General features: G+C 39.2%; 1 protein-coding gene across 1 annotated transcript; it reads right to left on the minus strand.

Moving 5' to 3' along the window:
- Positions 1 to 1757: 1757 nt before the first annotated feature.
- Positions 1758 to 11776, minus strand: LOC141776268 (organic cation/carnitine transporter 2-like). Its single transcript, XM_074649735.1, has 10 exons — positions 11328 to 11776; positions 10281 to 10384; positions 8680 to 8834; positions 7540 to 7711; positions 6825 to 6966; positions 6630 to 6724; positions 5975 to 6189; positions 5665 to 5847; positions 3702 to 3837; positions 1758 to 3450 (listed from the first exon to the last, which is right to left on the minus strand). Exons 1-10 carry the CDS (start codon positions 11697 to 11699, stop codon positions 3402 to 3404), a joined length of 1623 nt encoding a protein of 540 aa, XP_074505836.1. The 5' UTR covers positions 11700 to 11776; the 3' UTR covers positions 1758 to 3401.
- Positions 11777 to 14637: the final 2861 nt, after the last annotated feature.

The following is a 14637-nucleotide window of genomic DNA, read 5'->3' on the forward strand; positions in this document are numbered from 1 at the left end:
CTCTAAATATACCTGAGCATCGCTAATATCACTCTATATTTCACCTGCTTGGCAGTAATGTTAGCTGACCAGACGAAGGGCTCTCCATGAATCAATGCTGATCCTAGTGTTGGCGTTATCGCCTCCGACCGCAGCCGGAGGGAGACACCGGCACCCGGTCGGAGACGGTATCATTTCTCTTCCTGCTTCAGCCCTGCTGCAGGAAGAGAAACGTTAACGTCTCCGACCGGGTGCCGGTGATAACGTTTCTCGCTGCGGAGCCCCGTCACTTCACAAGAAACATCTGTTGGTCTGGAGGAGCTGCAGCATTTATTTCTGCACAAACGTCCACTGTACATTCACTAGATATTCTCAGAGCTACTAACTCTTCTGCAGTGTGGAGGGAGCGCGCATGCACATCTAGAGGTGGAACGAGCTGTGTGTCAGTGAAGGCAAGCAGGCAGAGGAGCAGAGGCTCTGGCCACACGCAAGCGCGCATATGCGATCGCGCATGTGTCCCGACCCGGTACATTTATACGCTTAAAAAGTTACAAACAGTCCCTTTAAAAATAATAAGTTATATTACAATTATAAAAGGAAATACTTTGTACAAGGCATATTAAGAACATATACATATCAGGAAGTATGAATGTACATATATAAGAAATGCTTTGTACAAGGCATATTAAGAACATATACAGTATATACAGTATAAGATATACGATTGGACGTGTCGTCCGCAAACTTCACGATGGTGTTTGAAGCTCTTGTTGCCACACAGTCGTGGGTGTAGAGGGAGTACAGGAGGGGGCTGAGAACACAGCTGTTATGCAATATTTGCTGTTGGACGCCTATTACCACCTCCCAACCGCTCTCAGTGCATTGTGAATGTACCTTGTCACAAGTCATCTGGAACAGTGGCCACAGTCATTGCATACACATGTACTGTATATAGAGTGCTCCTGGGATGATGTATTTTTGTAGGCCCATTAGGAAGTTAGCATCCCCCTGGTTCCCTCGACAAAAAGCCAATAGGATTTTTCCATTGGGTTTTGGATTATAGCAGAAAATAAACTCTGTGGCAAACAAATGTTTATGATACTTCAACGTTTTGTTCAGCAAGATCATCTCCACATATGAACACCACTTTTATGATTTTTGAAGTGTGAATGCAATCGCCAGAAGTAAACTGTTAACGTTTGGTTATAAACAAACTACATAACGGTCGCATGAGCGTGAGTATACACAACGAGGCTGCAAAGGCGGACAAGTCGGTGTGATGACGTTTAGTAATCTCATTTAGCCACTTGTTAGCAACCGCCTTTTTTAAGAAATATAAAGGCTTCAAAGTGGGATATTTAATTACTTATTTTATATCGTAGAACAAAACATTAAAATCTCTTCAGCTTGTGTTAACCACAGACCTTATTTCAGGCATCTAACTAAAAACCCATTGACTTACAGACGAAGGAACCGGAAGTGCTCAAATGCTAACTCATTTGATGATGTCACACGTCATCAACACGTCACATCTTTGGGGTAGAACACATGCACAGTAAAATCTGTTAAAACCAATTGCAATGCACGACTGCAGCTCCAGTAACAATGCGCATGTGTTACACCCCATATCCCAAGACCCGTGTCCCAGCCTCTTTCAGTAGGCCTTGGTTTTAGGACTCATTCCTGTAGCACTCTATAGAACTACTGATCTACCAGTACTGTTATACTAGAATAATAATTACTGTTTCCAGGTTTTATGTGTTTCTTAAATTGTGGTCATTTTATTAAACAATACTTTTTTCAGATCCATGAGAGCACAATATAAAAAATAACAGAGGGGTCACAGGATTATAATTCATAATGTAGGCCTAATTTAGTTTAGCAAATTCTCTAACAATTTTGGAATTAATCTAATTACCATAACCAATCGGCATGCCGCGAATTGGCAATCCGCCGCCTCAGGTCTTTTGGGGTGAGTAAACAAATTCTTCTTTTGTTTTTTACTTCTGTGATTGTGAGTGTTCTACAGTATTGTTATACTACATGGTACAAGAGTTTGTCCACTACTTTAAAGTCCAAACTGCTCCACCAAATGAAAATCTGCTCAAAGATTGTAGGTCAACCCCCTTGAGAAACTCTATGAATCAGCCTATCATAATAACATATTAAGGCTGGCTAACACCATCGTCTCTGACCCCAACCTGAATAGTGAATATGAATTGTTACCATCAAATCGGAGATACAGGGTTCCACGATTTAATAAGGTTAGACTGAAGCACTCTTTTGTACATCAGTCAATCCTAAAACTAAATATGTAGCCTAATCCCAGATCAAATGTACGTTGAAGGGCCCTGAATATCGTCTTCTGTGATTGTAATGTTTGAATGTATGTATCCTTGTTTCTTGTCTTTGTCCTTTGTGATGTTGCAAATGGAGCTAAAGTGATGCAAAACAAATTTCAGACCTGTCAGACGATAAAGTATTATCGTATTATCGTATTATCGTTTCGTATTATCGAATCGTATGCAGCGAACCTATCTGGGAACCTTTTTCTTTTTCTTTTTTTTTTTTTTCAACTTTTTGGAGCCCTGTGGAAGTTGTCTGTTTAGACACCAGAGGTACAAGAATCAGGTGTGATAGCTATATATTCTGAACACCTTGAAAAAATAGTGCTGTGCTACCCTTGTTTATAAAATAATCTTTGTGTATGCCCTGTCCAGCTGAGCCCACAGAATGGTTACCCTCTTTCACCCCTCCAGTGACTCCACTGAGAAGTCCAACGGGTGTCGTTTCAGTGAAGTGCCCTCTAGGGTGGCCTTAAAATTAAGAAAACGTGATGCAATGCCATATAGGCTGCCCTACGTGCTAGAAAACTTCCTGAGCACTTGTCCCCCACCGCATGCAGCTGGTGCATTTTTTTATAGCCCTGCCCCTCACACAGCCTGCGCCACTGCTTTTTGTTGCTGCTGTTTACATTCCTCCTGATGCAAATTCAAAAAATGTACTACAGGAATGCACTACTGTTGTTGTGTGTGTGTGTGTGTGTGTGTGTGTGTGTTTGTGTGTGTGTGTGTAGCATAATGGGACTACAACTGTATTTTGTTCTGTAACCCTGTGTTCTACAACGACAATAAATACCTTAAAGTCTGGATTTTGATCAAGGTTTGAGAAAATATAACCGTCTTACTGTGTAAACACTGTCACAAATCGCTTCAAGATGACATAAATGTAACTGACGTAGCTTATTCTGTACTGTGTATGACAAAACCTGAGAATCTCAGAGGCTCTCTCTCAAAAACAACATTAATGTCCGCACGACACTTCAGGAAACACAGAAGAAGTGCATTAGTCTGTGATCACTCCACTCTTGCTGTGTGATTTTCTTTCAGCAGAGGGCACTGTTGCTCAAATCTTTATGTCCTTCAGAGTGGTATCTGACTGGGCTCTAGCTTCTTCTTCTGACAGCAGCAGCTTTAAGATGCAAAGAGAAACAGAGAGAGAGAAGATCTGTTAGAATGCAGATTATCACAAACTACGGGATAAAGCTGTCATTCAGTTTGCTCGAAACATTTTTTTGCACCATCGTGTATACATATTTCTGATAAACGCTATTTGTTTCAAATCATCACCATCTCTAACACTGAAAAAGCAGCTCCAGACCTGCTTCTGAAAAGGTTTCATAGAATTGCAGTCTGGTAGTTATCTTTATTTCTGAGACATACCCTCTGATGGGTTTGGCCTGGCTGATGATATCAGGAAGTTTGCTGTTTCTGGTGTCTGGCAGCAACATGGTAAGAGCAGCAGCCATGATGCTGATTGTGCCAAAAACAACGTATGGCAGGATCTTGCTGTACACACCTGCAAACAAATGAAAGACTCTTGAATTAGAACAATTCACCTTGATCTGTTTATTTCCATTAGGTTACTGTCATAAAGGCCTTTTTCACAGAAGACATTTTCACATGTCACACTGTTGAGGTTGAGAACAGAGCCATTGTTAATGTTATTTGTAACGCCTGTGCGTTTACTGCTGTTACAAGCCAAAATGTCTGCTGTGAAAAAGGCCTATTAAAACATAGTAAATTAAACATTTTTTGTGAAATTAGTTGAAATTCTCTTTACATCCCGACAGCAATCAATAAATCAAATGCTCGGAGCCAAAAAAGAAAAAACTCTGGTATCTGTGGCTGTTGCAGGACTGTGATAAACCTGTTCAATGATTTCATTTGGCCCATATGTAATGATTGGACGGCCTACCTACCTGCCTGTGTACATGCTCACCTTTTGCCTGTGCACTCATTGTGCGTCACCGGAGTCTTCCACAAGCTGCCAGCTTTACAGCTGTGAGTACTAACAATAGCCATGCTCGCCGTTCGCGTTCATTATGATATGTTTATGTTTGTAATGATAATAGTGGGGGAGTGGCTTTAGAGGGAGGCCTGAAGCAACGGACTGTCAGTTTTGACAACTTTTTTTTTAAATAATCTTGTGTATTCTCGCTAGTTTCTCAAGATCGCCCACCCTGCCTTTAACTTGTCACACACAGGTGTTCAAAATATTATTAAACGCTGCATTGGAACAGAGTCGTCATTAATTTTATGAGCTCCACTTGACAGACCTTTTAGAAAAAACTGATGCTCAAGCAAACATGTCACCCAAATACAAAATGTATTGTAAGGAGAGCTTTGTGTCTTTTACTGTGAACAACATAATCAACAAACAATACTAGTTTCCACAGTGTTGTTACTGAATGACAAAAATCAGTTTTGACATTTATTAGCTTTCAAAGAGGGCAGAAAAAGGTTTTAGAATCGCTGTGTGAGCTTAAGCCCAGGATCCTTGATAATAAGGTCAGTTGTTGGCCTAAGCCTTGTCTGATGATGTCTCATATGGAACTAACATATTAAAAATGTAACCAGAAGCCTGACCGTGTGGTGCTTTAATGTTGTGAACAAAATCCTAAAAATCTGTTCTAAAACTTAGGAGGGGTCTAATATAATCACATCTTTTATAATTATATGAAAATGCTTTATAGTGGCACTTATTAAAAACTATGACTTGGCAAGAAAGACATTTTAAGGGCAAGTTAAAGGTCCCATATTGTACTAAAAAGTAGGATTTTCATGTCAACAGGTTTGAGTATCAAAATGCTCATTCCACAGAGAAATGCACACAGCCCATATTCAGAAACGAGCTGTCAGGATTTCTGTACATCTGTGATGTCACATTGATGATATTTCCTGTTGCAGTGTATGTGAATGACATCAGCTGACAGGAAGTAAACATGGACCCGAGCTGTTGCCTAGCAACGCAAATCCGATTAAATGCACTAAAACGGAGCGTTACAGACAGAGGGTAAATAGTGGTATATCCTGAAAATAAGCATGATATGGGACCTTTAAGTCTTCCACCAGTAGCGGTACTCCTTTCTTTTTTAATTTTTTTGGCATTTATAATTTAAAGGGGCACTCCACCGTTTAGACAGTGAAAGAAGTTTGAAAGTCTCTTGTGAGTCTCTTGTGAAGGCGCGATCCGAAATTGCTGGCGTAAAGTGAAGTATGTTCACTCAGGTGTAATAATATCATTTACAGTGAGTCAATCATTCCACTCTTTCTCTCAAAGTACGTTGGTTTCAACAGTGTACACACATGCAACTACAATAACAAGAACAAAAGAAACACTTGCCCATGTAGATCACATAGGGACAAATGATGGAGCCTATGCGTGCAGCTGTGGAGGCGATCCCTAATCCCATGTTCCTGACCACAGTGGGGATCAGCTCAGAGAAAAACACGTAGATGATGGAGTAAGCAGCAGACACACCAATCTTTCCCACCAAGGCTAACACCTGCAACATGACTTGCATGTCTGAGAAAAATAAACAGGATTAACACACAAGTTACACAAGGCATATAATTAACATAATTAACATAATAACATAATTACACACATGAATAGTAGAGATGCCTGATTCATTCGATATTAGTATACAGACCTTCAGGAACCAGCTTGATAACCAGAAGCATGATGCCACAGAACATCAGCGTGGAGAAGAGGAGTGTGGGTCGTGACACGCGGTTAACCAGCATCCATGTGGCTATATACAACACAATGTCAATGGCTGCTGAAATGAAGCAGTTGAGGTAGATGTCTCCATTCAGGTTACTAGTATTGAGCGAGAGACCGTAGAAGACCATGGCGACGGCCATCCTGCAGAAATACAAAATCAAGACAATCAGGGACAATTATTTATCCCTTGATTTGTTTTTGTTAACAAAAACTTGGAACATGACCTTGAACCTGCTGCTTTTCGCAAATTCACATTGTTTTTGAGTAACACCAGACAACAACTAAATCTAAATTATTAAATTATAATTAAAAAAATATATATAAATATTTTCTGATACGGGTAAAATAATCACCAAAATGAATAAGGATTGTGCCTTATGTTATTAAGGTAGTACTAAATTTAGTTTAAAAACTCACTGAACACATCATAACGCTAACTGATCTTGTTAGGCATCCTTTTCTAAACTATTTGTCAAACATAACTGCATATTTACAAAATGGCATCAGGGAATTACTTTTGTACAGAATAAAGTGCATGTGTATTCAGGAAAGTTACAAACAGAGAAAAGAAGTCACGTTACCATATGAAAACACTCAGAATTGTAATATTTCTCATGTTAGGGGTGCGTATCAGATCCAGATACGTGTATGTCTGCTCCTCTTCACCTTTATTTTGCTGAATTATATGAAAAGAAACACAACAGTCACATTGCATACAGATTGAGCGATATCTTAAATTGCTTCCACAGCATGAGGAGTAAAAATGGAATAAATACCATTAGCTCCAAGCACTCGCCATCGCTGAATATGACCTCAGGAGCGGGGACTCTGTTCCTTTTGGCAGCAACGCGTATGACGAGCTCGGCCTCCTCCACCCGACCTTTCTGCAAAAGCCAGCGGGGAGACTCAGGAATCAACCTGAACAGAGACAGAGGGACAAAAGTTCATTGATCTTTGGCAGTGATTCAAAAGAATTAAACGAATGAAGAGGTGTATTTGCGTTTGGTAATAGACTATCATCATTTCATATCAGAACATGTCACGTCACAGAGAACATATAGTATGCACACAGTTTTAGGATTGAGGTCTGGTTTGAAGTTGAACCATAAAAACTCAAGACAGAGACAAGAGGAAGCAGAAATGGTTCACTATACTTATAGTATAGTATAGTATAGTATAGTATAGTGTACTTATACTAACAATCTCATCACTTTTGAATTGATTCTGATTGAACTTTGGTTTTTGATAATGTGTTTTCAAAAAGGGGTGATGGTGGACCATTGTTTTCAGTAATTTTGCTTTATTCTATGTGATTCATTCATTTTTCCTTTTCTATACGTCCTGGGTTGGGTCTGTGTTTTTTCTTTTGTTTTTTTGTTTTTATGGTTTTGTGTTGGAAAAGTGTGTTATGTTATTTCATTATTATTAAACCTTTATTTAACCAGGTAAGTCTCATTGAGACCATAGAACAATGATATTATTCAGACTTACCACCACGTTGGAATAAATAGGAAGCCTGGGATGGCAGTAGCAACAAGCAGCATCCTCCAGCCTCGTATGAAGTAGGCAAAGAGCGGCAGCAAGGCATATCCAACGCCAAAACCTACACAGTGGCCCAGCAGAGCGTAGGTCACCCTGGCAGTCTGGCTCAGCATCTCAGACCCTGACCAAGAAGAGGATCAGGAGCATGGCGTTAAGATGAGAGACAACATTAAAGTATATATTAAAGGTGCAGTGTGGAGGATTTGGCGGCATCTAGCGTTGTGGTTTTAGATTGCAACCCACTGAGTACCCCTCCGCTTACTCCTGCCTTTCCATAATGTGAGCCGCCAAATGAAAAACTGTAGTAACAGCGTTCACCTCGCTCAGAGGCCATCCTTACCGTAATAACACTACTTTAGGGGTAGCGGAAGTCAGACGGCGGCTGGCGGTACCATGGTTTTGCACTCTGCGGCTCACGTTACCGCAGTTTAACATGCATGTCGTAAAACTACGGTGGCCTTCAGGTAACATAAAAACGTGAAATGGTGAAGCAACATGGCGGATTTCCTGAAGGGGACCCAAGGCCTATTGAAAGAGGCTGGGTCATCAATGCGTCATATCTTTGGTGTACAACACATGCACAGTAAAATCTGGTCAAAAAATTTGAAAGTCGAAATTGAGCCATCGCAACGCACAACCACAGCTCCAGTCACACTGTGCATGTGTTATACCCCATACCCCAAGACCCATGTGTGTCCGTGTCCCAGCCTCCTTCAATAAGCCTTGAGGGGACCTGCTCCCTATGTAGATATGAAGGGCTCATTCTAAGCTAACGAAAACACAACGATTCTTAGTTTCGGGTGATTATACACTAATGAAAACATAGTTATGAATATTATATTCCATTTCTGCTAATAGATCCTTTAAAATATTACACGCTGTTCCTTTAACTGAACACAAAACAATTGTGAAAACTGCCTGCAGCCTTATTGAGTTCATCGCTTCCTTCAACGGCCTGAACACGAGGCAGTGACCTTGTGCAGCTTGCCTCGTGGGAAAACTACAAGTACACCAGTAAGGTACACTTTGTCTACAGGAAGATACTGGAGAAGAGATGGAGACGGGGACTCTGTGCATGTGCTGTCTCACCCAGTACGAGTGACGTGACGTAATTGGATATCTGGCCAAGTCCTCTCAGACAGTTGAGGATACAAAACATGAGCCAACTGACGGAGGTGGCCTGGATCAAGGCAGTGACTGTTTGTAAGGCCATGGTGAAAAAAAACACCGGCTTTCTGCCAAACCTGCAAGACAACGCACAGAAACAGAAAAATGAATGGAGCATGTGCAACCTGTGAGCGAACACCATCACACCGACTATTTCACTATTATGTGATGAGCTTGCTCTTCTTTTCTTTCTCTCAGTCCCTCAGTTTATCTGACTGTTGTTTGATTTTTGCTGCTAGCACCACAGACATCAGTGAAAACTATTAATCAGCAGTCAAACAACAAATCAAAAATGTATTTTCATAACTAGAGCTCCAATGAATTAGTAAATTAATCAATTAGTTAGATATGTCATTCATGATTTAAGTATTTTTTTCAAGCAAAAATGCCAAACATCCTCTGGTTCCAGCTTCTCAGTGTGAGGACTTGCTCGTCATATATCATAATAACTGGATATCTTTGTGTTTTGGACAGTTGGCCAAACAACTGAATATATTATAGCGGTCTCAGTTAACTCGGTTATCAATGAATGATCTGAGAAAATAATCTGCAGAATAATCAATAATGGAAAGAATCACTAGCTGAAGCTCTAATTATAATAATTAAATATATATAAAAATGCAATCATCTTGAAACTATTAGCAGAATCAAATATATCAAATTTTAACATCAAAGTTTTGTCGCATGGAAATTAAAGACAATTTAACACAATCTACAGAATAAAACAATATTAAAAACAAATGTGTTTTATTCTAAAATAAGATAAAATTGCATTTAGAAGTTATTTGAATTTGTAGATGGCATATTGCATTAATGTTTGTTGTTTTTTATTTTCTATTCTCTTAATTTTTTATGTTTTTAAAAAAGAATGTTTTTAATTGTATTTAAACCTACAGTAGGCAGAATATTACAACACATACGTCTGAATAGCATTAATTTACCATTTCAGTCTCCAATACTCACATCTACTTTAATTACTAACATTATAGTATCTTACAGTTTATTACAGTCCTGTGTTTAAAATTTTAAATTGGGCTGTCAAAGTTAACGTGATAACGCAAATTAGTTTTAATGCCACTAATTTCTTTAACGCAACTTGCGATATTTAGGGCTCAGTTCTAAAGCTAGTGAAGTTACTAAAATCATATGAAACCAGGAAAACCTGAGGAATTCATTGGTACCAACCACGTTGTACTAGCTTGTTGGAAAGGAGGATAATATAAGCCTAAGCCTAAATTTTGGCGAGGAAAAACTGGCATGGCCATTTTCAAAGGGGTCCCTTGACCTCTGACCTCAAGATATGGGAATGAAAATGGGTTCTATGGGTACCCACGAGTCTCCCCTTAGTTAGAATAGATATAAAATGTGAGCTTAACTATGAATAAAACATACGATTAATCGTGATTAAATATTTGAATCGATAACAGCCCTAATTTTAATTTGTGGGGCGGCTCATGCCACCCCAGGCCACTACTTGGTCACGCCCCTGCTGATAAAGGATTATCTAATTTTATCTTACTTACCGGTCTGAGAGGTGACCACTAATAAAGGATCCAATGAGGACTCCTACAAAGAATAAGGAGGTGGAAAAAGGGACCTTCCACGCGTTGTCACACACCAGATCCCACTGTGATTAACAGGAGAGAAGACAAGTATGCAGGTTACAGAGAGACACATTTCAGGGACAATGAAGTAAAAAAAACTAGTTTAAAACAAGTTTCATCTGACCTCGAGCTGTCAGAAAGCCAAAGTAGATATAAAGATATGCAAGCCTAAACCATTAAGAATTTCCCAGTAAAATAACAGTAAAGAGCTGGCAGCAGGGTTGCCTTTATGTTACTGTAAAATTAACATTATTATACTGTCGCTGAAATTTACAGCTTTATACTGGTAATGAAAATACTGTTTTTTTTTAATTAATTTCACAGTATTTTACAGTTAATTTACTGTTTAAAGATACATTATATAGCTGTTTTTCACCTTTCTTTTACATTATCTTACTGATTTGTTTTAATGCACTATTTAGGTTGTATTTTTTACATACATTTTAATAAACATCATTTTTTGCCTAGATGAATAGACTTAGCAGGTTACAGACATAGGAATAGTTACACTAAATACAATTAAAGGCACTTGTTAGGAAAAAGGCTATAATAGACTTGTTTAAACTTTCCCCAAAATGTCTGTCTATAGCTGGCTACAAGCACAGAATGCAAACCAGAACAACATGTGAGTGAAGAACAGAGCTAATTCACTGATTTTACAATCATGTACAATGTACAAGCCTTTATGAGCAGATCAGGTCCCAGAATTAAAGAAATACTGCATGAAACTGTTACTGATGATACTTTAGACAGTTGATCAGCAGTAAAGTGCTGTTTTTTAATAATGCATTATAGTTCAGTTAAAAAACAGCCTATGAGCGTAATTTAACAGGTTTTCTTTTGTATTAACAGTAAAGCACTGTTTTTTTTTTTTTTAGCAATAACAGGTTAATACTGTTGAAATCCTGCTGTAAACTAACAACAATGGTTTATTTAGTTGATCCTGATCGTCATTCTTCATCATACCTCAGACACAATAGTGGAGGTGTATCTCTCAGTGCTAAACACCCATCCATCCAGACACAGCTCCGTGTCATTGCGTTGACTCTGAGCAGTCTCCGTCCAGTTCTCGTCCAGTTTGAACCTGGAACAGCTGTCAGGTCCGATCCAGCTGCTCTGCTCGCGGAATGGAACCTCCACATCTGTCCCGTTGCTGCACGTAAAGTTGACCGAGCCTCTGCAGCGGTGCTCGGGTGTATCCGACATGAAGACCACGATAGTCCCAGAGTAGCCGCTGGTCACCGCGCTGGAACTGAGCAGAACCATTATGAGGATCTGAAAGAAGCCGTAGACGCCCAGAAAGGACGTGATTTCATCGAAGTCCTTCATGTCACCCATAATAACACACCTGGAGAGAGCGCGTTGGGTGTCTGATACGGAAGTCAAACTGCTACAAATATTATGTAGCCAAGTGGCTTGTTGAAGAAGCGCCAAAACATGCAAAACCGGTTCTCATTAAATGTCTTTGAAGCTCAATTCTCAGTGCAATAAAGTGAGACCTGCAAATGCATTGTTGCCGTCTGTCAGATCAGAGCCCTGTTTTACAGGATCATTCCAGGTTATGATGTCTTGAGAAGGTTACACAGATAAAGTGTAATCAAGTCAATCTAGCAGGACATTTCAAGGACACTCACACTGTTAAGAATTTCCCAGTAAAATAACAGTAAAGAACTGATGGCAGCAGGGTTGCTTTTTATGTTACTGTAAAATTAACATTATTATACTGTCGCAGAAATTCACAGCTTTGTACTGTTGATGAAAAATACAGTTTGAACTGGTTGTTTTTATTAATTTCACAGTATTTTACAGTTAATTTACTGTTTAAAGATACATTAGAGAGCTCTTTTTAACCTTTCTTTTTCTTACTGATTTGTTTTAATGCACTATTTAGGTTGTATTTTTTTTACATACATTTTAATAAACATCATTTTTTGCCTAGATGAATAGACTTAGCAGGTTACAGACATAGGAATAGTCACACTAAATACAATTAAAGGCACTCGTTAGGAAAAAGGCTATAATAGACTTGTTGACACTTTTCCCAAAATGTCTGTCTATAGCTGGCTACAAGCTCAGAATGCAAACCATAACAACATGTGAGTGAAGAACAATAAAGCTAATTCACTGATTTTACAATCATGTACAATGTACAAGCCTCACATGTGCAGATCAGGTCCCAGAATTAAAAACATACTGCATTAAACTGTTACTGATGATACTTTAGACAGTTGATCAGCAGTAAAGTGATGTTTTTTAAGAATGCATTATAATGCAGTTAAAAAACGGCCTATGAGCGTAATTTAACAGGTTTTCTTTTGTATTAACAGTAAAGCACTGTTTTTAGCAATAACAGGTTAATACTGTTGAAATCCTGCTGTAAATTAACAGCAATTGTTTCCAGTGCAGAATATGTCTTCCCTGAGGTCAGCTATAGGTGTCAGAGAAGAAGCGCCTTCTTATTTAGATTTTAAACAAACCTGTCTGTCAGGTACCAACTTGTTCCACCCTGCAGCAAGCTACATTTTATTCTGGGACAAGTTTTACTACTTGTTTGCCTGTAGATTTTTTGCTGAGTCGTGACTCTGCTGCTGTTATATAAGCTATTTAGTAAGCATCTATTTATATGCAATGCAAAAGCCTGAGCACTTTGGCACTAATCACAAGGCAATGACAATAAACTGCCCGACACAGTGAGTGTTGTGTGAACCTGTAGGCCTCATCTCCTTAAGCAGGTCACTACAATGTAAATCATTACACTTTAGGCTTCACACTTAGTTTAATGTTAAGATTAGGGTGACTGTTGGCAACTATGACCTAAAAAGAAAAATCTTGTCTCTCAAGGTTCTACGGCTCTATCTGTCCACCCATAGACTGAACCACTGGCGTGTTCTTATTTATAAGGCTATTGGTTTGCTTCCATCTTACCTATACGGACCTACATACTTAAAAAAAGTACGGGAAGTTACTGTCTTCGCTCCCAGGACTTAATCCTACTAACATTCCCCAAAGTCCGTACTGAACTGGGAAAAAGGGCGTTCAAGTATGCTGCTCCCTCTTCTTGGAATCAGCTACAAAATGACCTGAAACTTGGAGAGCTGGTCTCACTGGTCTCACTGTTTTGAATGTTAGTGAATGTCTTTTGATACCTTATGATTCTGTAATTTGCTCTTTGTCTTCATTTTCAATTGTTATGTTTGTTTTATGTCTGCAACTGTGTAACTGTGCTGCTGCCTATCTTGGCCTGGACACTCTTGGAAAAGAGATTTTTAATCTCAATGAGTTTTTACTCCTGGTTAAATAAAAGTTAAATAAAATACTGTTTGGCGTGGAAAGGAGGTCGTGTTGCTCTGACTCTATCTGTTTGGCGACGCCTGGAAGCTGCTTGACATCCTCCTGGATCCACCTTCTCACATATGTTCACATTATATGTATTCATTTTGTCATATGGATTGTCTATATTGTATTTGTATCATGTTGTTACTCTGTACACACGGCATGCACGTCTGTCCATCCTGGAAGGGGGATCCCTCCTCTGTTGCTCTTCCTGAGGTTTCTGTAAAGGACAGAGGGTGTCGTATCCTGTACAGATTGTAAAGCCCCCTGAGGCAAATTTGTGATTTGTGATTTTGGGCTATACAAATAAAATTGACTTGACCTGAGTTGAGGTGATTATAGAGAACAATATGGGTGAATCTCCAGGGAAGAGAGAGAGCAGTGACTTGCAGAGAAACAGTGCTCACCAGTGATCTTCTTTCTGTCTACATTTTCAAAAAAATTAAATGATGATGACCATGACATGAGGTTGAAAGCCTTAAAAAAGCCAGTCAGTGGGTCTTGAGTCCAGTGACTACTGTATGAAACACTGAGGTTGGGGATAAATCAGATGAAATGCACGGACAGTGAGATGTTATTAAACTCTGTACAGAAACATGTATCTCCAGCAATGTTGCCACTCAACTGAAATATTTCATAATTTTTTGGAGATGAGCATGCAAGTTAAAACAGGCAGATCATAATAAAGACATGCAGGCACTGGGACATGACATAACATAAAAACAACAGACAGCTATGATAAAGAACCCTCAACAGTGGTTGTGTGTAAAACCACCACAAGATGGTGCAACAAAGCATGAAATAGTCAGAGATGTGCTGGGAGGAAAGTGCTTGTTCACATGAATGAGGTCAGGTGTGCCGTACATTAAAGGTGATAAAAGCAGTAGTGGAATAAGTATTCAGAAACTTAATTTATAGGTTCAAAATAATACCTCAATGTAAA

Source organism: Sebastes fasciatus, chromosome 11, assembly GCF_043250625.1.
Source record: "Sebastes fasciatus isolate fSebFas1 chromosome 11, fSebFas1.pri, whole genome shotgun sequence".
Classification (NCBI taxonomy): domain Eukaryota; kingdom Metazoa; phylum Chordata; class Actinopteri; order Perciformes; family Sebastidae; genus Sebastes; species Sebastes fasciatus.